Consider the following 26,064-nt stretch of genomic DNA (forward strand, 5'->3'; position numbering starts at 1 on the left):
TGTTCTGAAATGAATAAGCCCAGATAGAAGCCATTGCCTCTTTCTTAATCACAGAGTGTTTTTGCTGATGCCATTAGTAGCTTGAAGGAAAAAGCAAGAGTTTCCTCCATTGAGCTAATGCCTTGGGTGCGTACATGTCCAAAACAGTAGGCACTCCAGCCATGCCTAATTGGTCTACAAAATGGAACTCAGTTGACTGCAAGAGGGGGGCATCAGACAGCAGACAATTGATTTTCCTGAAACCTTTCTTCTGCTCTTCTCCCCAGATAAAGCTATTGTCCTTCTTCAATGTCCTTAATTATTATGTTATATCTGCACAATTGTTGGCCATAAATCTTGATTAGAAATCGCATAAACACAAAAAGGATGACACTTACTTGTTGTTCACTAGTCTAGAGACCTGATTGATAGCTTTGAGGAGGCTTTCCTTGAGACACACCTCGTCTAAGTTCCCCAATTATTCATCTTCGAGACATCTGAAAAGGCACGTGTCCTCTCAGAAGGTCATACCTTTGTGCTTTAATTTGGTTAGGACCTTGTTAAACACTGTGTTGCATTCGGCCTGAAGGACTCCAAACACGAGGAAGTCATCCCGAAAAGCCATTGAATTGTTCATTCCCTTAAAGAGATGGAAGATGATCTTCTGAAAAATGTCCACCTCTGACACCAGGCTGGGTAGCATTTCCTTATATTGAAAACAGCCATAGTATGTTATGAAAGCTGTGAGTGCTCATGTGGCAGGATGGATCTCATCTTGATGGTGAGCAGAATATATGTCTATGAGTGAACCTAGCAAGGCCATCAACTCTTGGATCTGGGTAAGAATAAAACTGTCATCCCAGAGGTTTGTGTTGAGGGAGCTTAGATCCACGCAAAACCCAAGGTTGCCTAGTTTTCTTTCTCACTACAACCACTGGGCTCAGCCACAGCAGAACTCTAATAGTTTGATGACACCTTGTTGAAAGTTGTAGAGGATGGCAGAAAGTGTCCATGAATAACTATTGCTCTGTCTGGTTAGTTTGCCTGGAATGGGCTCAATTGTGCATACCTTTGCGCCTGCCTCACTCCTCCTAGTTAGTTTGATTTAAATTGGCTGTGGTTAATGCACCTTTCCCCTAGCCTCAATCTGCGTGTATTGTTTCTTGTAGTTGGCTGGTGGCCATTGCTGTGCTTTTATTCATTGCCCTTGCAACAGTGCTGTGTGAACGCCCAGATATGTGCTACCGTGTGTTTGCATTGGTTCATTTGGGAATGCGAAGTGCCTGGGATGATACAAACAATCTTAGTGACACCCGCTAGGGTAATGTGTGCTGATGAAATAAGAAGCCTGTAGTGCACACGAAGTTCATTGCGGCACTGGTTCACAACAAGCTTTGACAGTTTGGTTGCCTGCCTGGTTGCCATGTAGGAGGTTGAAGATGTCTTTATCGAAGAGCCGTTGTAGCACCACTCGACATCCTCCTGTCTCCAACCGTTCCTGCTAAGTGATCTCGAATCCACATATGCACATACACATCACACACTCAACCAAGAACAAAGCTGTTACACACACCCAATCGCACTGCCCCACAAGCCAACACAGTAATGTTATGATAAATACAAATGTACGAATTTGCGCTAATTTCAGCGTACCTTAAATTGCAATACATTTAGAGCAGTATGTGCCATAGATTCCTCAGTCACTGGCGCCTTCGGTTGACCATTAGGACGCCTGCCTGGTTGCCATGTAATGACGATTTGGGGAGCTGTCCATCTTGATCTAAAGAAGATAGGGCAGAAATAGCTCTTCCTACACTAAAATATTGTGAAGAAATAACTACTGCTCTGCAGGAGAACAAGGTGAGTATTGTCCAAATCGCCTTCTCAATCTCACATTACTTCTCAACCAGAAGTGATTCCAATCAGAGGTGAAACAGACACAGCCCGACAGGTATGCCTGCTTTTCCACTTTTGGTAATGTGGGCCGAGGGCAGACTATGCTGTTCAGGAAGGTTAGAAGCTGGCACAGATACAACACAAACAACAATAGTGCAGTGGTACCAAAATAAGAGAATGTCTAACGAAGGTTCTATAGAAATAGGATCTTTAATTAAGCTAACAAAAATGTGCACAAATGATAGAAACACCATTGGCCTGCAACTGTAAGGGAAACACAAAGAAATCAGACTTTAAAGTAAGGGGGACTCTGGGTTGGAAGACAAGGGTGCGCAAGCAGAGAAGTCAACAACAAAATGTCAAGTTCAAGATGTCTTTCAAAAGGTTGATAAAGGGGTTTAATAGTCACTAGGATTCTTTAAGTCAGATCACTGGGGTCCTTTAACGCAGACTACAGGGACAGGATCACTTCACATACCTCGTGTTCTTGTCTCTGGGGCTCAACAGCATTTTTCCTGGCTGTGTGGCACCGAAATGGGAGTCTGGGAGCTTCCAGCACCGATCTGTGGTCAATTCAACGAGTGGCGGTGACGGGTTCCACCCATGCAGGCAGTCCAGCAGGGGCAACAGCTTCTAGATCAGAATCGTTGGCGGCGGCAAGCAATGTCAGATCATCAGTCCTGGTGAATCAGCAGTCTCAGGTGCAAAGAAGTAAAGAGTGGACTTCGACAACCTGGGGACATGGCTGACTCAATACAGCACTGGGGCACTGCAGCAGCTAGTAGCGCGAAGAAGCTGGTGACAAATTGCCGTTTCCAGAAAACTTGGTGGTTCTCAAAATGTGGAGAGGGCAGAGCTTCAGTTTTGGTGTTGTGTGAACTTGGATATGCACAGGTTGTCGAGTGTTGAGTTTGGAGGTGAATCTGGCAGTTCCCTTGCAGCCAATTCGATAGTGTTGAAGGTGCCCAAACTTATGTGAAAGGCTTTTGTATGTTCAGGGAGACCCTGGGATCCTTTCCTTGGTTCTGTGGCTTCTGCGAGACTCAGTCCAGAGTCTCTGGGGCAGGGTGTGTCCTTTCTTCTTCCCTTCCCAAACAGAAAGGCTTATAGAGGGCACTTGCAGAGGTCCTGTCACCTTCTGGATAACAGCACCTCAGTTGCAGTAGGGCTTGTCCACACAGCAGTTTCCCCCCAAATGTGCAATTGATATTGATAGGAATTTCTGGTTTTCTGTAAACCACAGCACATTAAACAAACACTTTTTTTTTAATAGGAATAAGTGCTTTCGGCTTTGAGTCTTTGTTTTTTTCACCTAGACAGCAGACGACTTCAGAATAGACTGCATCCGCTATAGAGTTTCAGGTGAATCACTCGTATATTTAAGTACATGACGAATCAATAAGAGGATGATTTCCCCCCATTATATAGGCCAAATGCTACAGTAGATTAATCCACAGCAAGCCTGCTGTTATGGGCCCAAACACAACTGCTATAATAAGTGTCATTTGCCTTCTGTCATACCCAGAGTGCTTTGTCGGCAGGAAGTGGGGAGGGGACAGGAGCCATAGCAAAATCCCAGATTGTAAAACCCTGCTCTAGACTAAACCTCTCCACTGGGATAGTGTAACTCAGCCCCTTTCCTCGGTCTGCCCCATTCCAAAGGGCAATTGTCAGGTCAGCACTGCATTTAAAGCACCAGTTCCCATCTGACCGACCAGGGAGAATTCCTGTGCCCTGGAGGAAGGGGTTGACCTTCCTCATGGGTATGGAAGCGGCAGCTTCCTGGGTGGGGTTCCACATGGGTGCTGTGGGTACACAACAGACCCCGGCCAGACGACTAATACACACCCAGCCCTGTCATGAATTAATCACCTCACAAAGCTGATAATAATACCACATTCCAAATGCGTATGCTTGATAATTGTGTAACATCAGCAGCCACCCTCTCATAAGTAGACATAGGGCCTCATTACACGGACGGCGGTAAGGGTTTACCGGTACCAGTATTTTACCGGTACCGGTTAACCCTTACCGCCTTACTACGAGGTTCCTTTGCGGGTTGGAGAATTTAACGCCTGCTTTTTGCAGGCGTTAAAAACGAACTCGCAAAGGGACCAGGGAGCTAATTACGGCACCGCAATTTGCGGTGCCGTAATTAGCACCTTCCCCATTCCCATTATGCCCTATGGGCCAAAAATGGGAATGGGGAAGGGCAATGGGGGAAGGGGGAATTACCGCCCCACCAACCTTGGAATAGGGCCGTAATTCCCCTTTCCACCAAGGCATTACCGGTATTTTACCTAATGCTAATAGCACCTTGGTCCATCGCCGTCCGTGTAATGAGGCCCATAGAGTTTAACTTACCTCCAAGTGGCTAGGCTACACAATCATTACGTTTTGAACCACAGGTGCAGACAATGTAAAAGCCACCTTTTGGGACTGTGTGTACCAGCAGCTATTCAAGAATGCACATGTGACCTTTGACCCTGCTCTGCTACCACTGCAAGGCAGGCGAGAGAGATGCCAGTAGATTGTAACAGCAACATACGTGATTGCAGTATCCTTTTCATATTCACTCCCCACTCTTCATATGAAGCATTATGAAGAGTGGGGAGTGGGGGGAGATTAGCAGGTCTCCCTTTCAGAAGCAGAATTACCTGCATCGTTTTAGTGCTAACAATCAAAAATGTTTCCCATATACCACACTCACCAGATGGCACTGTGTCACTGATATTGAATCCGATTTGAGCTCTTCTACTATTTTTTAGAAAAACGTAGTACTTGGTGATGCTGTGCCTCTTTAAGACCTCATCCAACCTTGCTAGACTTTAAGGACAGGATGTTTAAGAACATTTCTCATCATTATCATTTCTAGGAGAGTGTGACCATGAGGCTGCATAATATCTGCTCGGACCCGAGATGCACATGTGAGTACGTGTTTAACTAATGCAAGACATTGCCAGCAATTTTCACTAGACCATTGGTTCACTGGTCCTGCAGTAGCATTCCAAAATCATGGCAGACTAATAGATCAATGCTCCTTTCTTTGAGAATGTTGTCTGCAGCTGTCACGCACGGCAGTCGCTGGCGGCTGTGGAGACGCTGGCGGTGGAGCGGCCATTGATTCAGCCGTCACGCCGCCCACGCTTTACTCGGCAGCGGTCTAGTTCTTCCAGCCCTTCCGACCAGCGACGTCCTTTTACCGAGCGCCAACCCGGAAGCTAGCGCGTTGCAACCTTTCACGTTAGGCTTCCGGGTTGGTACGCTTCAGTCCTTTCCTCCGCGGCTGCCGCTGCTTCCTTTCATTTTTTTTCCCGTTTGCTTGCTGGCTGTAATTAGCTCTGGGTACGCCTCGCTCTGTTGGAGTTTCTTCTCTGCTCCACCTTGGCTCTCTCTCTCTTTCCTTTCTCCCCTGTTCTGGTTCCTTCCCCCTCAGCTCAGTCACTACTCACCCCATCTTTCTACTGTTGTTTTCTCCCCTGGAGCAGTCGCCATACACCTCTTCCTGTGGCTTTTCCTCATCAGTTGGATCCTGCAAGTTACACCTTCCCACCTCGTATCCTGCTGCCATCTTCAACTAAGAAGGGGTTTTTTGCGCCTATCGGCTTTTTCCCCTTAACCGGTCTGCCCCGGTACAGGGGCCCCCTCGGCCCTGTGTTAGAGGGGCAGGGTGGCTTCCTTTCGAGGCAGACCTCATCCACACTCCAGAGAGGAGGCATTGAGATTCAAGAGATTCGGACTCACAACGGACGAGGAGACCACAGGTGAGCAGGAGGGTGTGAGGGGCACTCAGGGAAGAGGGGTGAAATTGACGGAATCCAGGAGTGAGCCTGACAGCAGCACACAATCGTCAACATATCTTAGAGTACATTGGATGAGAAATGAAAACAAATTACATTGAATTCCACTGTGATGAGATAAACAAACAGAATGTATTCTTGTAACAAAAGACATACATGAACGACAAAACAATAATTAAAGGAGCACTATGTGAAGTGAATTATTACGAGTAGTGGCAAAGCCAATAGTTTTGACTTTCTTATGGCCTTTATTCTGATGTGTGGGTGTATGTGTTTGAGTATATCCATAGAGTGTTGTCACATCCATTATTCCCAAAGAGCAAACACAAGCCTCATGCCATTATTCCCAGTACGTTAAGGCCTAGTTACATCGGGCCCAGTAAGGGCATATGCCGTCATTCAATGTTAGCAAAGGGAGGTGTGGTTCTACGCAGACTCAATGAGGCCCCTAGGTCTTATCAATGTAATGATGTGAGATATTTCTCATAACTGAATGTTATTGTCCCTCATGGCATGCGGTTTCCCTGTCACATATTGTTTTATTACATGCAACATACTGAAAATAAACAATTTTAAAAAAGGCCCCATTCTGTTGGGTCAAATAAAGTCACATACCATTATTTCCACTGAACACAATAGGTCCAAGTTCCCTATGGCCCAGTGAGCAAAGTAATTTCTGGCATGCATTAGGAGAACAATATGGCCCAGTTACATTAGGCTCAGTAAGGCCAGATGCCATTATTCCTACTTAGCCCAGTAAGGCGCTTTTCATTAAGCCCAGTAAGGTCAGAAACTATTATAACCGTCAAGAACAATAAGGGCAGGTTCCGTTAGGGCTTGTGAATACTGTAATGACTGCTATAATTATTCACTGCGAGCTCAGTAGGGCCTGATTACATTAGGGCCAGTAAGTAGAGTAGGACCTGATGCTATTTTTCTGAGTTTGCATAGTAAGACCTGGCACCAGTATTTCCATTTACCACATTACGGTAAGCTAGCATCGTTCCCTGTCGTAACAGCATGGCTTGGTTCATCCAGGTTCAGAAAGCGTAGTATTGTATTTATATATTTATTAGTGCACATGGTTTATATCAAATCTTACACTCAAATTACAATTCATCGAAGACATTATTTTATCATTTAATCTACATCCATAACATTTACTTTACACATTATTATTACAACATTAAAAACATGGGCGAAAAACCATACATCTAATTTATATAAGATCCCATACGTAATTAAAACATGTGTTCATGTAAATTACATTCTCAACTAGACCAATTTAGATATTAGATTAATTCTCTGTAGAAATTGCATAAGGGTGTACATTAAACCCCTTGAATTTCCTTGGATGATCCTTGAGCAGAGACTATCATTTAAAATAAAGGATTGATCATGAATATTTAAAAAAAAACAGAATATGAAAATTCATTAAAAATGGACATTCCATAACCAAATCTTTAACACTTTCAATGTCTTCACCACAAAACCTGCATAACGCATTCATCATCATGCATTTGGCTCGGATGCACATTATTTTGCATGTATTCAGAAGGTTAAAATGACATCTCATGAACATCTTCCTTAAAAAGGGCAAAGGTGAGTGAACCAAATAAAAGATTCTCTCGCCCAATTTTAGAGAAGAGTTTATAGGTCTTGGTACAGTTACGCGTTTCACCCCAGTCCTGCGGTTTTGGTAATTTTTTCGCACTTCCCCAATCCTCCATGATATTCTCAAAGGAGATTCCCTTCTCAATTATCATTTTTTCACAGCTTTTCAAGAAGGCCAGGTCATTCCTGGGCCCGTTTTTATAAAATATCTCAAAGAGTGAGTTTTTCAGGAGCAGTATTATATTTTTACAGAGCTGTATTCTTCTCCAAGATAAATGGAAGGTTAGGAAGCACAACCCCAGCTCAAAACGAATAACACCAATGGGAACACAATTCGTTAAACCAAGCATGTTTATCGAAATCAATACCTCAATTTTGGAAAGATCAAACCCCACCAAACAGCAGTGGGTTTTCAAGCCTGTATAAAAAAGCCTGGATTACTTTCCCTTCTTAAACGTTGATGATGGGATTCAAAGAGAATTTCCCATACCATTTATTCAAATTCGTTAAGTTTGACAATAAGAATTATTTGAGAAGCTATCAGGGTCACAGTGAAGCTCAAATATTTAAGTTCCTTCACAACATCAAGCTTATTTTTGTTTAGCCACAAATTAAAACATTATATCATTATTTATACACCAGTAAATTGAACAATTATGGTTTTACTTGTGTTAATAACCAGGTCATTATCTTGTGTGTATTTATGGAATGGACTTAACAACCATTGGAGCCCAATTTCACTTGAATCAAGCAAAATGATGTCATCTGCGTAGGATAAGCAAAATATTTTCACATCATTAAGCTTGGGGGAGATACAAATATTCTTACCCAAGTCACTGCCCATATCACCTGTGTACACATTATATAAGGTAGGTGCTAGGATGCAACCCTGTCTCAGCCCTCGACATGTTGTAATTGCATTAGTAACATGGTCTCATACGTTTATTCTTACCCGTAGATTCGTGTTTAGTGGAGCTCTACCAAGATGTTTAAAAGATGGTGAGGCAACTCCCAGCTTGTCAATTTTAACAACAGCTTGTTCAGATTCACTTTACCAAATGCCAGAAAGAGGTCAATGCTGTCCTTGAAAATGGGTACAACCGGATTCTCACCAGTGGACCACTGAATTTAATCAATAGTATAGCCATTGAGAGTGCTCCCTATTCCCTCCCTGCTGAAACCCGTTCGGAATCTATTCAGAATATTGTTCGCATCCACCCACTGATTAAGTTACTTTCGAATGAGTGAGCAGAACATTTTTGCATCAATGTCTAAGAGCACTATTGACATGTAATTCAAGGGACCTACTTTCTCCTCTTTCTCATAGTATTGCGTGTTACCATTATTCCAGTGAGCACAATAAGACATTCTTTCTATCAGGCCCAGTGAGGCCTGGTTATTTTGAGATTAGTAAAGCATGAAACCATTATTCCTATTTGGCACAATATGGCCTTTTTCATAGGCCCAGATAGCATTTGTATGAGTGTGTTTGGAAGTTGGTGAGCAATTAAAAGGTCAAATATGTAAGAAACACATGGTGGCAACAGTAAAGACAGACACAAGTGATCACAGTTATAGGATGTTTACTAAACTGTATGAATGGGCGAGAAAAACACCTAATCTAAACCTAAAGCTAAGATGGGAGCAAGCTACAACCATCAAATAATAATAATGCAGTCCTAGAGGTGTCTTGCAAAATAAAATGGGCCTATACCAAAAAACGATTGCCAATCCTTACCACTAAGTTAGAAAAAGACTGTGGGATAATGTTCAATGTCAGGATGGTATGGCTGGGATCTCCCTTTGCCATGTTTTAAGCACGGGACAAGACGGGACTTTCTGAGCACAGCACAAGTTTCACAAGTCTATTCAAAGATACCAGAACCTTCGGGGGCCTAGTCTCTTTTCTACAAAGTCTCTTGCCTTAGAAGGCCTGCTGGACCAAAACAACAACCAAACCAAAGTTCCTTCGGTGATTTTGCACATTGGGCAATTGTTCTTCGCCCCTTGGATCTCCCTCTGCTGGGCACGGATCCTTCTTGCAACGTGGGCCTCCCTCCGTGGGGTTCACTGCGGCCTTTCACTCTTAATATCAACACAATGTTCCTGGGTGCATCATGCTTCACCCTGATTCGCTGGCCTCCCACAACCGGGTTCACTTTCACAGTTCACTTTCTTTTATCACAATGCAGGATTTACATCTCTTAGCTTTTCCCCTGGCCTCCCTCTGTCGGGTTCACATAGCCATTGTTAACACAATGTTCATGAGTTTCTAACACAGTTAATGATTTGCTTAATCTCTTCAGAAAGCCTGGTTTCCGTTTCTTTAGCTTTCTCTTGGCATCCCTCCATTGGGTTCACACTTGCCTTAATTCATAAGTTCACAACCTTTTTGGAAAGCAGGGTTTCCTTCCTCTAGCTCTTCTTTGGCATCCCTCCATCGGGTTCACACTTGTTTTAGATCACAATGTTCACAATTTTATCAGAAAGCAACAGGGGTTCCCTTCCCCTAGCTTTCTCCCGGCAATCGGTCAGAGACTTTTGATTGTACAAGGGATTTGACGTGACCCCTGTACAACCACTCTGACACCTCATGCTGCCCTCTCCTAGGACCTTCCGGGACTTCTAGTTTCAACACACGAAAAAATGGGGCCAGCCGGAGTCCTTCGAATGAGCACTCCTGCGGCGCCTGACCACTCTGCAGCTGGCCCTTTTCTGGGCTTTCCAAAAGTTCAAACACACACAAGTTCTTTGTTCACAAGTTCCTTGCGTTCATATAATGTTGCCAATTGCAAACTTGGGCTCAACACAGTTCGGTTTGCTATCAGCTTTTCTCCGACTCACCGGCTCTACAGAACCCGTTGGCTTGTCTTGCAAGGACGATACCACAGTGTCCAGCATGCCTCCCTGCTTGTGTTATCAATGCGGGAGGCCCCCGTGCACGTTGACACCTGTTACACCACACGCCAGCTGTACTTCCCGGTCTCGTGTGTCCCTTTTCGAAGGCTTTTGCAGGTCTGCGTTGGAAAGGGCAAGGGCAATTCCCTCCTCGTCGTCCTTTCAGGTCTTGCCGCCTTTCTCCTCCGCTTGAACTGCCGGTCCGGAATAGCTGCTTCCTAATGCATTTCGGCCTTGTTCGTAGTGTGCTCTCGTGCTCCACCTTTTATCCCTGTAGGGAAGGTAAAGGGCCATCAGGTGTGTGTGTGGTTACTGTCAGTTGCCTGACTCTGCTGACCCTTGTATTGGGACATGTCAGGTAAACAGCACTGGTGTTAGGCCGTTGTCTTTCTCTGTGTAAGAAAGTGTTTGTGTCGGAGAAGGGAGATGGGGGATAGTGCTTCTAAATATCCTACAGGGTAGGATGGGGAAAAGGTGTTACAAGGAAGGGGGTACCGCGTCTCAATCATCCAGGTGATCCTCCCCCACTGGTCCACCCACAGGAACTGGATCCAATAGCGATGGCCGTGTCCTGGCCACCTGGGTGACCGATCTCTGGGGGCTAGTGGGTGAGACACCTTCAGGTTTCTCACATCGCACACATGTCACTGGGTGGCCATAGGGCCTCTGCTGCCTCTGGGTTTTCTTGACTCTTCATTTCTGGTTCCCTAGACCTGCCTGTCTGGTGGAAAATATAAGCTACCTGCTTGGGTGGAGGAGCCCGCCCGAGAACCTGTGTTGAGTTCTTTCCAACTCTGCATCAAAGGTCCAGCTTAACGGAGGTAGTATGGGCCCCATCCCAATAGAAGGCACCAGTCACACCCCTTCCACTCCTCTCCCCAGATGCAGCAGTGGTACTGTGGCTTCAGGGATCCTTACCAGAGGAACCTATATGCAAAAAATAGACGGAGGACAAGAATGTCATGTTAACAAAAGGGTGTCCATCCTGGAATGTTGAGATATCTCCCTAGGACAAGGCAGTTCATCATGATAATTACTTTGCACATATATAGTGCATGATTACTCAACAAATACCCATTTGTGCCTCCCAGAGGAATTATCATGCAGGAAATAGGAGGAAAAGAATGGCATGTGAGCAAAATGCAAATATTGAACATCCATCGTGGAATGGTGAGATCACTTGCTATGGCACGTGGCAAGAAAAGCCCATTATGGAAATGACTACCCAACCACTTCTTTATTTACAAATGTGCCTAACTGATCAACAATGGAAACTTTAATTAGATACCTAGTGAGAACATGCGTTAAGTTTTTCGGCAACAAACAGGATCAGATGATGGTACATTGTTTCGAAAAATTGCAGAATATCATGGTTTATCTTCAAATTATTTAAACTCATACACCAAGCCAAGAACAGGCTGGCAAAATTATGGACATATTCTAGTACTGTGTATCTAGGGAGAATACGGGAACCGAGGCACCAATGACGTCACCACGCTCCCTTGTGCATGATGTCACGACGCCCTAGGTCTCCAGGGAAACTAGTACAAACAATGTATCCAGCGTCGGCACGACAGGTCCCCTCTCCTGTGTTGTGCACGGAATCTTCACCAGGTCAGCATTAAACATCACTTGAAAGCAATCATGCACTAATCAGACCAGTTTATACATTAAGATTCTAGGATCTCGTGGAAATCACCAGAGCACCGCATTCAACACAGCCCAGGCAAGGGCTTCCCAATCCCGTCTTCACTCCTGACAATCCCTCATGATTTTTTTTTAACCTATAACTTAGTATTCACAGATATACAGAATCATCATGTTAAGGTATTTTGACCATTCATTTCTCCTCACTATCACTCACAACAATGGTATTCACCCTATCACTAACGTTATCCTGTTTTTGCTTTTTTCTGTTTTCCACATTACAACAGCGCATATTTTGGTATGTGTGTTTTCTTGCATTTAACCCATCCGTATACTATTTATGTTACGCTTGTCACTTTGTATATTTGTATATTCACATGCTGATATTATATAGAGCTCATCCCTGAAGATGGAACACGGTTCCGAAATGCATTGGCTAACGAGCTCATAAGGGTGAGCATGCTTATTTTCGCCTCCATGAATAATTATTACATTTCGATTTGGGCATCTTACGGAAAACATCAATGGACTGATTTTTTTATTTACTAATTAACAGAGAACAAAGTATACGAATATAGCAGCTTCTCTTCTGCCTTTTGTATTCAAGAACTTTCACTTATGAGATATGATTGACCAGAGTAAAGGTCCTTTTGCAGGATCAGACCATGCCCTGTTGTGACCTGGACCACCATTTCCTGTCTGAAATGTGTTTGTAAAGACTGGGGATGTGGACCAAGCACCCATGCATGTATAGGAATCCATCCGTGCCATTTTGCCCTGTCCATTTTCTTAGAAAGTGTTTTTTCTCACACAAAGTGATGCTGAAATGACACATATAAACCAAAACTAAAAAGGAGGCAAAGTCGAATCTTAATAAGGATAATAAGCTGAACTCAGCTTTAGGAAATATTATGGCTCTTCAAAAATTAGGAAACTGTGTTGAACTAAACTATGAGATTGTTTATTTTTTAAATAAATGTTATTAGGTTTTGTAGGGGAGAGATACATATGAGAGAATACCAAATAACCAAAATTACATAGTTATACCAAGAACAACAAAAGTACATAGATGTAGAAGCCACCCTAATAGTCTGTTGGTGAATTGACACTATGTAGGGGTTGGTGCCCTTGGATGAGAATGATCCAAAGAAAGAAAACACTATGAACATTACTGATCATGAATTAGAAGACCAATGTAGAAGATTAAGCTGGTGTACGACAACGATATGCCAACACTATGAAACAAGCATGAAATAATTGACTAGAAATACTGGGTCTTATTACTACTGAGTTTATTTCCAATGGTACACTAAAATAAGGGAGCTCATGTTGCTCCCGAGAGAAAATTGCCTGAAGGGGACCTGAGAGGTTTGCACTTGGGCTCAAACAGGTCCCTTCATGGCAATATTCTTCATTTGTCTTGGAAAGTGTAAAAGGGGGATGCCAAATGCTAGTGAAATCACCATTAAGTCTCCCTTTTTCACTTTGCAATGTAAATTGGGTCATTTCTGCCTGCCATTGATGCATGTCAAGCAACATTTGCAATGAATTCCTAAGGAATTAGACTGCTTTTGGCTGTTGCAAAAAGCCAGCGGATTCCATAGCCATCCATTGGCTTTACGCCAGTTTGAAATGACCAGGCTGGCGTAAGACCAAGTGGTTTTTAGAGATAATGGGGAAATGGGAGGTGGAACTATAACTTCTGCTCGTGCCCACTCTCTGCCTTCACAAACCATGAAAATGGCCTGAAGTGTACATAACGGTGTTATGACAGCCGTAACATCTTTACCCCTGCTTTTATCTCCTTTATTTACACTCTGCGTCTTGAAAAATGACCTCCAAGATTGATTATATATAGTTAGATTTAGACTTGGCAAACAGTACAGAGGCATCTGATGAGTGTGTCTGGGTCCAGGGACTGCCCTCACAGTTATGGTTTTTAAAGAAAGAACTTTAAACCCATATTTTATCTACTGTATCCAGTAAAATGATGTTATGCTCGTAATTAGCGTTAAAATTGTAAACGTTTTCATTCATTTTGTATGTGCCACAAGGTGGCTCTGTTTTGTTTTTAAGTAAATTATCAAATAAGTATGTTGTACATGGATGAAGGGTATTAGAGGAAGAGCTTCCATCTCGAAGAGAAATTGAAAAAAATAACTCAATTTAGAAGAGTACTTGATCTTTTTATAAATGTCTTAATGAATCCGTCGGAGTAGTGCTTGGAGATGCGTCACATAACAGGGTGCTATGTTGTTGCTCAAAACAGTACAGAATGGTGATTACATTTTCTCATCTTTGACATGGATTAAAATGTTATTTTTCTTTGGAACAAGGCTGGCTGAGCTTACCATTAATTTAATAGAATCCATTGTGTGCTTTCTTTCCATTATATTTATTATATAAACAGTGTCAGATTCATGGGGTGCAAGTACTTGGATGTTACTGCTAAAGGAAGGTGTTGGGAGGCATTCAATACCCTACTAGGGAAAGGTGGGGAGAAGCTATTGGGCAGAGCAAAATGGGGAACACTTAACCGGGGAAACCTATGGGTGATCAGAAACTTAGGGCTCACTTGGCTGGTCTTACTGGGGGACACATTTTGATCGTGGGAGTTAAACATCTGCATCACACTTACAGTCAAACATCTGCAAATAGAAGTGCAAATAGTAGGGACTATTCTCTCAAATCAAACAAGGAAAGAGATATGTCAGGCCCTGTGACCCAAGAGAACTTGGTGATCGGTTTATTATGGATAGTAATGTTTCATTTGTATGGATTAAAATCTTCATTTTCTCAATTAGTCCCAAATTAAACAGACGACACATGCTTAGGATGGTTGTTTAGACATTCTAAAGTCTTGCAACACAAAACAAATACATTCCCACTGAGAAATGCTGTCTAACTTTTATTGGCACAAATCTGGGTATCATTTAGAAGTCATCAGCCCGCCCACTCTCCTAACTGTCTTTTCACTTTATAATATCCCTGGGTACCTTGGGGTCAGCACAGACTCATTGAAGGAATTCTCTGAAATTGTCTGATAGTCTCTCCGTGCTCTGGGTACACCTTGTTGACATCTTTTAGCAGAAGAAGGGAAGTGCAGCTCAAGGATGCAGGATGAAAATGATGTCCCGGTGATGCAAATAATTCAGTCAGATGTGAAACACAGACCTGCGAGCAATTCAGTTCCAACAGAGCTCCAGTCACTCCCCCACCCCCCAAGACCTCCAGCCGCAATTTTGACTAGAATGCACAGGTTTTCAGAGTCAGGACCTTACCCTCAGTGGAATCATCGATAGAGGTCTGGACTCTTTTTCATTTTTTTTTTGTAATTTATTTTTTATTGTATTTTGACATTCAAACAACAATAATAACAGAGCCCTCGTTATCTGAAGTCCTGTCATATTACAAACCCACCACCACAGAATAATTGTACAATAAACAACTAGGACTTAGCTGGATTTCCCCTTCAACCAACGAGGGGAGTGTGGGGAGAAAAAGAGCGTACTCTTACAGAGCAGCCGCTCCGCAGAGCCTTTTATTATTATTATTATTATTATTATTATTATTATTATCCAACAATGCAGATACATAACGGAGCACTTTACAGAGGTATACAACAGTACACCTCAGTCTCGGGAGGATAGCTCAGGTGCAACGTGCTCGCCTTGGATGCAAGACGACACGGAGCACCACAGGTTCGATTCCCAGGTCCGCACTTAGAAACCTCTGGGTATTAAGCACGTTATAAATAACCTATCATATCATATCATGCAGATGCACAACAGAGCGCTTTTCAGAGGTAGCAACAGAACAGATATACAGTGGGGGTAGAATACAGAGGGTCACAGAGGAGAAGTACAGCTGTACCAGGTGGGAGAGGGGCAGGCGGCATCTAGCGAGTCAGGTGGCACGAGGGGCGATGTGTTGGGGAGGATAGACGCCTTGAAGAGGTGCGTCTTTAGTTCTTTTCTGAATTGTAGGTGCGTGGGGGCGAGTCTGATGCGGACGGGGAGGAGGTTCCATATTTTTGGGGCATAGGCAGAGAAGGCTTGTTTCTGGTCCATTCCTTTTTGCAGCAGAGGATTTCAAGTATGCATGTGTCCTGGCTTCTGGTGGTGAGATGTCCACTGGAGATGCTGAGTTTCTCTGCGAGGTAGCTGGGTGTCTTGAGGGTGACTGCCTTATAGATAATACAGCAATACTTGAAGGTGATTCGTGCTTGCAGTGGGAGCCAGTGAAGGTTGATGAGAGCTGGAATGATGTGGTTGTATCTACGTAGACCTTTGATGAGGCGTGCAGGCGCGTGTAGGACACTTCTCAGGGACACAAAGAGGACGACAGGAGGCATTCAAAGAGTGAATTGCCCCCATCCAGATCGGATAGGACCAGTGCTTAAACAGTGGATCTAAAGTGTCCGGGTAGAGGAAGGGCTTGACTTTTCTCAGGAGGGAGATCTGATACCAAGCTGTCTGAGTTTTCTTAGCTATTTGTGTCTTGAAGGAGAGTCGTTTGTCGATGTGGAACCCGAGGTTCTTGGCACAGGAGGTGAGTCTGGGTGTGAAACCCTGAGAGTTCATGGTTGATAGCAAGATCTTTATGTCTGGGTGTTTGGTGTTGTTGGCGAGCCTTGACAATCAAAGGAAATAGGGAGCTATACAATGGTAGGTTGACACATCCCCCATTGTCTACAATAATGTCCTTCCATATATCCACATAGAAATATAATATAGGACCCGCAATGTTCTCCAACATCGCAGAGTTAAATTATATATTATCACACACCCTCATGTTGCTACATACGGTCATTCTTATAAATTCAGTAGCGCACCTACTGTCTGGTTGAACACACACCCTGGGTAGACTATAATTGCGGTAAGCAGTACACATCACTATCATCCTCTCCCAGTGAAGGTATATGCACCATAAAAAAACTCTAAACACATACAGTGTTTAAATCCCCCCCTGGATTAATATAGAATACCACAGACCCAGCTTCAGAAAGCCATACCCATGCAATATCTAGTAGACATGTATAGTACACACCGCGTTCTCATGTAGCAAATCCCTTAAAATGCCTTTCTACGGTAGACTCCCTAGAACAGTAATAGACCTCTTATGATCATCCGTTCTCCATTTCAGCCCAAGCAGAATTTGGGATAGACTTTAATAACTCCTCTGCTCTCGTCACGTCCCAAGAAATTTACTCCTTCCCCTCCAAAGTGACTCCAAGCTTCGCCGTGCATAATAATCCTGCTTTCACTCCTCGAGCTAAGAACAATTTCTTAAGAGAGTTTAGTCTGCACCTCCACTTCTCGGTGGCAGGCGCAAGGTCAGGGAAAATCAATGATGTTATGCTTTTGGTACTCCACAGTGTCCTTTGCATTCGCTGCCTTCAGGATTCTAGCTCTATCCCGGGCATCAGAGAATTTGTTAATGAGAATTCACCCCACCTGTGAGTTTCGAAGCTCGTCTGTAATACTTTGTTTAATACAGTAGCACTTTTCAATGAATATCGGGTCCTCCTCCACTTCCATGACAAGCACCTCTGGAAGCCAGTCAGCCACAAAAGAAATTGTATCCTCTCTCTCTGTACACCTAGAGGTAGGCCGATAATTCTAATTTGTTTGGACCGGACTATGTTCTCCAAGTGTTCAAGCCTGTTGTCCAAAGCTTAATGACCCTTAACCACACTATCCGTCTCTGTTCTCTGCTGTGACACTATCAGGACCGCCCGGGCACCTCGCTGGTCCAACTCGTCAGTTCTTTGATCCAAAGTAGATGTCCTAGATTCCAGTTGCAATAAAAATGATGGAATATGAAGTATGTTAAATAAATAAGGGAAATGTAGTTATTTGTCTCTGTTTGCAAGGCGAGCGCCCATGGTACCTGAATGAATTTAGGCATTGAATAGATTGGAATACTCTGGTCGCGTTAATATTGGACTATAGTTACCGCCAAATTTTTGTTGGGAGAAGAGAGGATGAACACCAAGGAAGCATGTCCCAGTTCACTTTTTTGTAGAGCAGGGATGGTTTTGGTTTATACTTATCATATATAGTTGCCCCTTTAGAGATTGGAATTTAGTATAGTTATTGAATAGACATTGGTATAGGGCTTACCTGCACTGGATTTTATATCCACTGGGGGGTTTTCTTTCTCATATACGCAATATGTACATGAGTGTATTATTTTTTGATTTTCCGACAAACAAGAATCAACAACTGTCTGGACAATCCGAAGGGAGCTAATTATGAATAGTCTAAGTTTTCGAATTGTGTGACCCGTCACGGACAGGCCGTCACGTGATGACTTTGGTATCACGTGGGGCGACACCAAGGGACAGGCATCATATTCACTCGCGATCACGTGATCGGGTTGATCACGCAACTGATTTATATATATTTAACTTCACGCATCGCGGGACGGGAGGCTGTGATTGCAGCCAATGTGCCGTTCCCGCTTTGCGTTTGATACATATTTGTATTTACAAGCGTTGGTATTGTTGTAGGTCCCGTAAGAAAGGTACGTTGGGTCACGTGATCAGAATTACGATCACGTGACTCATTGATATCCTAGTTAAAACCGCACAGCGGGACGGGAGGCTGTGGTTGCAGCCTTTTCGCCGTCACCGCGTTGCGTTTGTGATACCAGTTGAGTTGAGGGCAAGTAAGTTTGGGAAATGGGAATTTGGCTTTTTTTGATTCTTTTTAGATTTATTTTGACACAGATGTAGCGAATAGCAGATTGTGGTGGGTAAAAAGTTCATTATTATTGTTCTCTCTACAGAGTGATTGCAATATCTGACCAGACCCTTGGAAGATTAATCAGGAAGTGACAAGGCAGTCAGAATTGACTATAGAGACCCTGGATATTTCCAAGGTCAGTGAAATTAGCTTAAAATTCATTCGTGGGATACTGGCGCTCGCTGGACCATAGAGGCAATATTAGTACAAATCTCTGATTTTTGTTAAATTTACTTTTAGGGTACAGAGAAATTGTTAAAAACAACACATCAACACCCGAAGAAGGGGTGAAGATAACCCCGAAATGCGTAGTGGACAAACATCATGTGATTGTGATTGTGTGGGAAAACAAAACCCCTTTTGTTAAATTGAAACTTATCTTAGAAATTACAAATTCAGCAAATTTGCTGAACAAAAATAGCTTTTTTCTAACAAAGATTGCTTGTGGTTAAGAATTTTTCTGCTCTTGTTTTATGAAATATTTTTGTATTTGATGAAATCGTGAAATTCAGATGAGCAAGAATATTGTAGGAATGATGAATACAATTACCTTCTAAAAGACATTTACGGAGTATGTGTTTTTTATGTTTTCTGAAAGTTTGTTTGAAAAGAGGCTATATTTTCTGAATTGATTGAAACATTTTAAAGAGATTCTTTCTCAATTAGAGTGACCAGGTTTATGCCCCATAGGTTTAGTGTGGCATAAAGTTGTACTAGATTCCAGTTACGCCACCTTCTCATTGAGTTTATCGAATGTACCCTCCAAGCGCAACACTGACTTCTCTATACGTTCCAATGCAGCTAACACTGCATCTCTGACTGGCGAGGATAGTCTAGGTGCCCTCTTTGTGGAGACCCTTACTTAATGGACTCCACCCCCGGTGCAAAGTAGTCAGGGTCTCCAGCTTTATCTTTCTTCCTCATTTTTCCCATCCCCATGCTGCGGAGTTAATAATATGAGATCTGGTGGCTTGTACTGTCCAGACTGATGAAGGGTATTAGAGAGCTATTCAGTGCCAAGGTGAAGCATTATATGTTCTGAACAAGGCAGGCAGTCAGTATACAGGGCTCAGTCCACAGTGGTCAGCTCACCTCTGAGAGGTGCTAAACTGTGAGACTCTCAAAGCAAACCTTGTGTGCCTTTGTTTATCACAGTCGTCCCTCCATTCCAACCACCTCAGGGATTCAGCATGCCTCTTATTAGCTTGGTCAATATCAGTATTATAATGTTCGGTTAAAAGGACCGATTTTCCTGCCCTAAAACAAAATGGACACGCCCTTTCCTTCTTAAGCACTTCATCCAGTGTCCACCAGAGACGGAACCGAGAAAACCCTCCGAAGAGCCTCCCACCCAGCCCGGCGTCCTGAACCCTGCACTTGGGACCCTCGGCTCCGCACAGCATTCTGGCACCTGGCCACAGCCTCCACTCCTCTTCCCTCTAGGACCTTCCTTGCTTGAGACCAGTTTACCAGTGCATACTCCTTCATGCCAGGAGAGTACTCCGGATGCAGCCTGTTCCACCTTAGTGCACCAATGCTGCAGCTTGTTACAGCTGTGCTGCAGGTCCTGCAGAACTTGTGACTCTTTACTGTGGTCCTGTCCCGAATCCCGTACCACAGTGTCGCTGAACATTCTCATGCACCGATCCTTCAACTTTGCATGTGTTAAGATCCCCAAAAAAGGGTTTCATACATTCCTCATCATTCACTGTTCCATGGAGCTCTAAGAATATGCGGCCATCTTGGTTGACCTTCCGACCACGTCCACCCGCAGGTGCATTTTCTAGCATCCTATTTCACTCACCTACATTGTCCATAGGTCCTCTGCATTTAGGGATCCGGTAAGCGACATGGGTGGAACCCACAATCCTGTTCATTCCCAGAGCCTCAGCACAGTCCCACATTGCCCATAAGTGGGGGAGGAATATTCAAAAGGAAATATGGTTAATTAATTCTTGCTGCTTGTGCTTAAATCCCACCTGAGCTCTACAGAGAAGTATTGGAGCAAAATTAAGATAGAAGATGCCGGACATGTCTTCTTCATGTCTGTGAAGTATGCACATGTTTCGTTTATGTGCAACACTAAATTTGCGTATTTAGCATTATAGGTTCTCTTATTTATGCTCACCTAGTTTATGATCAGAAACTTAGGGCTCACTTTGCTGATGTTATTGGGGACGCATTTTGATCGTGGGAGCTAAAATATGCATCACACTTGTAGACAAACATCAGCAATTAGAAAGGACCATTATTGAGCATGAAACAAGGAAATAGATATTTAAGGCCTTGTGACCCAAGACAACTTGGCCATCGGTTTATCAAGGATAAAACTAATTCTTATCAATGAATTCAAATCTTCATTTGCTCGATTAGTCTCAAGTTAAACAGACGACACAGAGTTAGGGTGGATGTTTAGCCATGCCAAAGTCTGGCAACACAAAACAGTTAGATGCGCAAGAGTCTATCCCATGTTATCATTTGACAGAAGATATGTTAACGTATATCTCCTCATATGTTAACCTGCACTTAATGTCTTTGACACACAGCACACACTGCAAGTCGAGTGGGTTGGCACCACTCAATTATATCCTCTTAGAGCTGATGAGCCCGACCCTGGTGGCCAGAGTACACTGAGCTGCTCGACTTCTCCTTAATTCGAGTGAAATAAAGCAGGAACCACTCAACCAGCTACCATGGCTTATCAATCAGACATGCACACTTTGGCAGTTCTTGCACATGCTTGCTGCGTAAGCGGCCCAGAGAGTCTTCAATGCAGCATGTAGTAGCCAGTGAAAGACTGAAATAAATTAGCAAGAATTCTTCCTCAGTCAAACTTCATTCAGTCAACTTCGTTTTCTTAGGAGACACAAATCCCTTACTTTACCTTGCCACCAAGGCACCCATGAAAACTGATATTCCTGTTACACTAAATGTGTTCTTTTACCTACAGAATGTTGACTTCGCTACAGTTTAAGAAGTTAGACATTTTCTTTCTCTCTCCCTGATGGCCGAAAATTATCTTAGATTTGGATACAACAGATTCTGCTGCCTGGCTGTCGGACCAAATATGTTCCCTGGTCCTGACGCCAAAGACCTTGCATTTTGGTTTCAGGCCGTGTGTTTCTGAACCACCCATTAAAGTGAGATATAAAATCTGTCCGCAATCCCATGTGACGCTAAGTTCTTCATTTGTGCCTCTCTATCTAACAGACCAAGAGTGGGGTGAGCTTTGATGGACTCCCATTTTGAATTCTCAAAAATTATGTTTTTTAGGCAATTAGACAAAAAAGAGCAAGAAACTACAGAGGTACAGTGCTTCCAAATTGGTGACTGGTTTTTATATGGTGCAAGTCTCCTTTCTAGCCAGAATCATGTCCACTAAATACCAATAAAATCCTGGATACATTGAAATACCCGGTAAAGGAAAAGGCACCAAAAATGTACGCGTTTTTTGTGATTATGATCATTGATTGTCAAAGGACAATTTTATCTATTAGGGTGCAGTGCAATTGGTCACACGTCCCATTATACGTTTTATGTTTAAACATGTAATTTGGCAGGCTAATGATGATTTGTCAGTTGGCAAGCCAATGACATTGTCATGGTAATGATATTGTTATTTCAATTTTGAACTGCCAGTAATGATAAAATACGTTTTATAATTATGCCTGGTCACATTTTTTTTAATCAATAATGGCTAAAATTCAAAATATAGCTTTTATCTTTGCAAAGCTTTCTAGCAAAGTGGTTCATCCATTTTGAATTTATGTGATTGGATACTATATCTAATAAATTGGTGGGTTTTATGAACTACGATATACCAGAATTAGGCGAAACAGATGTTACTGAACCTCAAAGAAATTGAGCAACCAATTTAAATCTAAATCCCCAAATGTGTTGATCACTTTTACAGCTTCTTTTAATATTAAAAGAGAGGGACTTCAAAAATGGATGTGCCATCGAGCGCAGAAAATGTCAGTGAAAACCGGGTCCAATAATACTCTTTCACTTGCAGTTCTTGAGACTGATATTTTTATGAAGAGGTGCTAGCCAATCAGAGAGCAACAATCTTCCAAACTTCAGACCTCAGAAATCGTTTTTATGCATTTGCTTTTATGTTGTCTTGATGCTATGTTCTTTATTGGCTAAAGTATGAGGGCCTGATTTACAAAACCGTGGCAAAATCGAATAGAAAAATGCTTTGTAAATCAGGCCCAGAGCCTCTTTTGTTGTCAGACTTGCATCCCTTGAGATTTCAGACGCTTTGAGAAACTCAGCTACACCAATCACCATATGTGTGTTGCGATCTTCAACACGAGAGTTGTGTACTTGCCGGCCACATCGTAGAGATTAACCTTTCTGTTCATGCTTTGCACCCTCAGCACAGCCTAAAGCTTATTGACAGTGTGCATTGCCTATACTATTTGTGCCGTATACCTTTACGGTATCGCTTACTGCTCTGGGGAAAAACTACCAGGACAGTGTATAACTGTTTCCAATTGAAAAACCCTCCACCCCTAGCTTGCTTTCTCAATGTCCCTCGTTAGGTTTGCCTGGATCGTTGTAGTGTATTTTTATTCCTTGCACCTTGTCAAACAACCAACAGCTTTAAGGAATTAAAACCAGCAAGGTTTAATAACAGAGAAGGACCCTGGTCTCCCCCTCAGTGGGATGTGTGGTGCAGTCCAAGACATCAGTGGGCAAGTCTAGGCCTGCCCTGTGGTTTAATGAATAGTCATGAGCCCGGAAAGTGGGAGGGCCACGTTTTGTTGTTAGATGCAAGCTAGTTGACAGAACCAAGGGAGCTGGGGACAGTCACCGAGACCCATTCATGTACCACAGCATCCTCTGCAACTTCGTCGCCTGTGCCTGCGCCACAGGTGTAGATTCGCAGCCACCTCCCCGCTTGCTTCCAAATTGTACTCGTCCGCCAGACCCCATGAGTCCAGTGGCAGGAAAGGTCCCCGTTGTGTGTAAATTCCAGGGGCAGTAAAATGCTGTTCATAAGTGACCCCATGCAGCCGTACTCCACGGTAGGTGGCACCTTTTCATAAATCTTTGCACTTTTGCACTCGCTCTTCTCTTTCTGCTCGCGCCAGCTTTTATTTGCTTGCCATCTGGCACCTGCAGTGCTCGCACACCTGTTGCCAGGTCATTGGCAGCATGTGTGAGCCAGCCATATGAGTCGCAGTCTTAAACAGCACGGCTCATTGCAGAATGGTGCTTAGAAGCAGGTTGGACCCATATAACCCATAGAATTGCACAATATCTGTTATGACATAACCCCTCCCTCTGTGCAAATATGAGTGTTTTAATTCCCCTTGAAGGGGTGGAGGGATGAGAGCGGGAGGGATACTGTTCAGAGGAAATGTGAAAATGTGTCTTATGAGGATTCCATAGCACTCCATGCTGCCTGTTTTTTTGCACAGTGGCTATCGTGTGTAGACGCTGAACGGTTTTGACTAAAAAAAGTAGATTCCATTGGTTTTGCAACTCGGTTCCTAAAATCTGTTAAATTCCTGCAGCGCAGGAGTAAGCAAAATCGTTGCATTTTCCACAATGTTGTGGGCATGTCTTGTTGAGGTCCCTTTATACCGTGTGCAGTGTTGGTCCCTAAAATTATCAGGACGGTTCTGCTCTGTGCCCAGAATTCCCGAAGGAGGGCGAGAAGCGCCACCTTCCTGCGGAATCCACGCCGGCATCTCCAGGGATTTTGGGGTGTTCTCGCCAAGACCTCATCAAAGGTGCAATGCCTGTGTGTCTTTGTGTGATCGCAGGGATATTTCTGTAGGCATGCGAGCTCTGGAACATGGCACATGTGGGCTTGAGACGTGTGTTGTTTCAGAGATGCAGATGGTTTAGGTGGTGGGGGTCTGGGTGGGGTGAGCGGAGGCGTTCAAAGAAAACCCGATTCTTGAGCCAACAGTGGAAATGATGAACGACCACACGCCCCTGGCACCCTCCCCCACCACCCAGCTGAAGCCCTCACAACCCTCTCAACACAAGACAGTTCATTAAGACTCATTAGAATGTGTAAACACAGACGTGGCTTTGGGATTACCTGTAAACTCACCTATTAGCCGTTGGTAGTTTGTAGCAGAGAAAGTACAACTTTCCCCATCCACAAAGCAAGGATTGATGCATGGAATGCCCAAGAAAACTGTAGAAATGTTGCTCCAGAGTTTGGTTCCCTCCAATTTGAAATCTTTTGCCGCTGCTCCACCTTTTAACCATTTCTGGGTAAGATACCCACATTACCTCAATGACCTGTGAGTTCAAATAAAAAAGGGGTGCTGCTCTGTAATGAACAATACAATATGTTGATTTTTCAGAATTATCTCCATAGTCCACGGGCGGCCCGACATGTCATCAAGGGAAGCGCACCCCATCATCGTGGTATACTATAAATTGGGTGATCCCATCCCTCCTCTTGTTTCCCCTAGTTGCGTGATGATCCCTTGCTGCCAAATTGCCCTCCCCCATTGATAACCCTTGTAGCTCTGCTTCACCTACTGTGTACTTGCCCTTATGACTTCTAAAGCTCTCTGTTGCTTCCCGAAGCTACATCTGTGCTCAATATATACTCAAATAATAATAACGATGACCTGTGTGGGCCATACTACATACAGTTGCATCGCAATTTTGCACCGGTGAAATATTTTTCCCAATCCTAGCACTTGGGCGGAATTTGCTCTGGGGTAAAAATGCATTGAAAGGATACTTTTTTGGGGGGGGGGGTGGGGGTTCAATGCATGGCTTTCTTTATTTCCCTGTCCAGCTGCCCAGCTGTATGGCATTCTTCATCAGACACCCCCACAGATTTAGCACATTGACATATTTATTTAGCAACATATTCCGATGTCAGGGCCAACAATCAACACTTTTAACCGATTGGATGAACCATTCTAAACTTGAAATCAAACATATTTGGTAGCTGAAGTGCCTTGGCATGGTTCCATGTGTTAAAATCGCAGCAAAAATGGCCGTGGACGCAAAATATCGCTGCAAAAAAGCTGTGGTTTTGCCGCCGCAATCCATGTAAAGGATGCGGGGGACACACCCGCAATGCCCGGACCCATTACATCATTTAAGGGAAGCGGGGAACACCACTGCACCCCCCCCCTTAAATGGTGTAATGGGGTGCACCTTTACCAGGTCAAACCACAGCATTTTTGCCGGGATTTTTTGCACAGGCGACATTTTTGCCACGATTTTATCAATGCATACCCTTGGCATGCTGTCTGCATGCTATCAGTGTATGGTAAATGGAAATAACACAGGCATGCATTCATTGAGACTTATTTTCGAATGTACACCGACATGCACCAGTCTATGAAATGCCGTCGTCGGTCAGCAGCAAATCCAACGCGTTTTCAAACCATCTTGCAAAAGCGGGTTGTACTGGAACAATGGGTGAAATGCCCACCTCGAAGCGAGTGATGAGACCCCCGACAACTACATCACTTTTAATGGCAGGCTCA

At 43.6% G+C, this 26,064-nt stretch overlaps 1 protein-coding gene across 4 annotated transcripts in view; it reads left to right on the forward strand.

Moving 5' to 3' along the window:
• The window catches only part of TP73 (tumor protein p73), a 510,790-nt gene that overhangs the window by 214,261 nt on the left and 270,465 nt on the right, over nt 1-26,064 (forward strand). The window contains exon 1 of one of the 4 annotated variants that reach the window (XM_069610236.1): nt 23,402-23,616. The exons of the other annotated variants lie outside the window; for them this stretch is intronic. Coding sequence (XP_069466337.1) covers nt 23,578-23,616 — 39 coding nt within the window. The 5' untranslated portion in view covers nt 23,402-23,577. Of the gene's footprint in view, nt 1-23,401; nt 23,617-26,064 lie in introns of those variants that run through there. 4 annotated transcript variants of the gene reach the window in all.

This window comes from Ambystoma mexicanum, chromosome 8 (genome assembly GCF_040938575.1).
Source record: "Ambystoma mexicanum isolate Mex_15411 chromosome 8, UKY_AmexF1_1, whole genome shotgun sequence".
NCBI lineage: Eukaryota > Metazoa > Chordata > Amphibia > Caudata > Ambystomatidae > Ambystoma > Ambystoma mexicanum.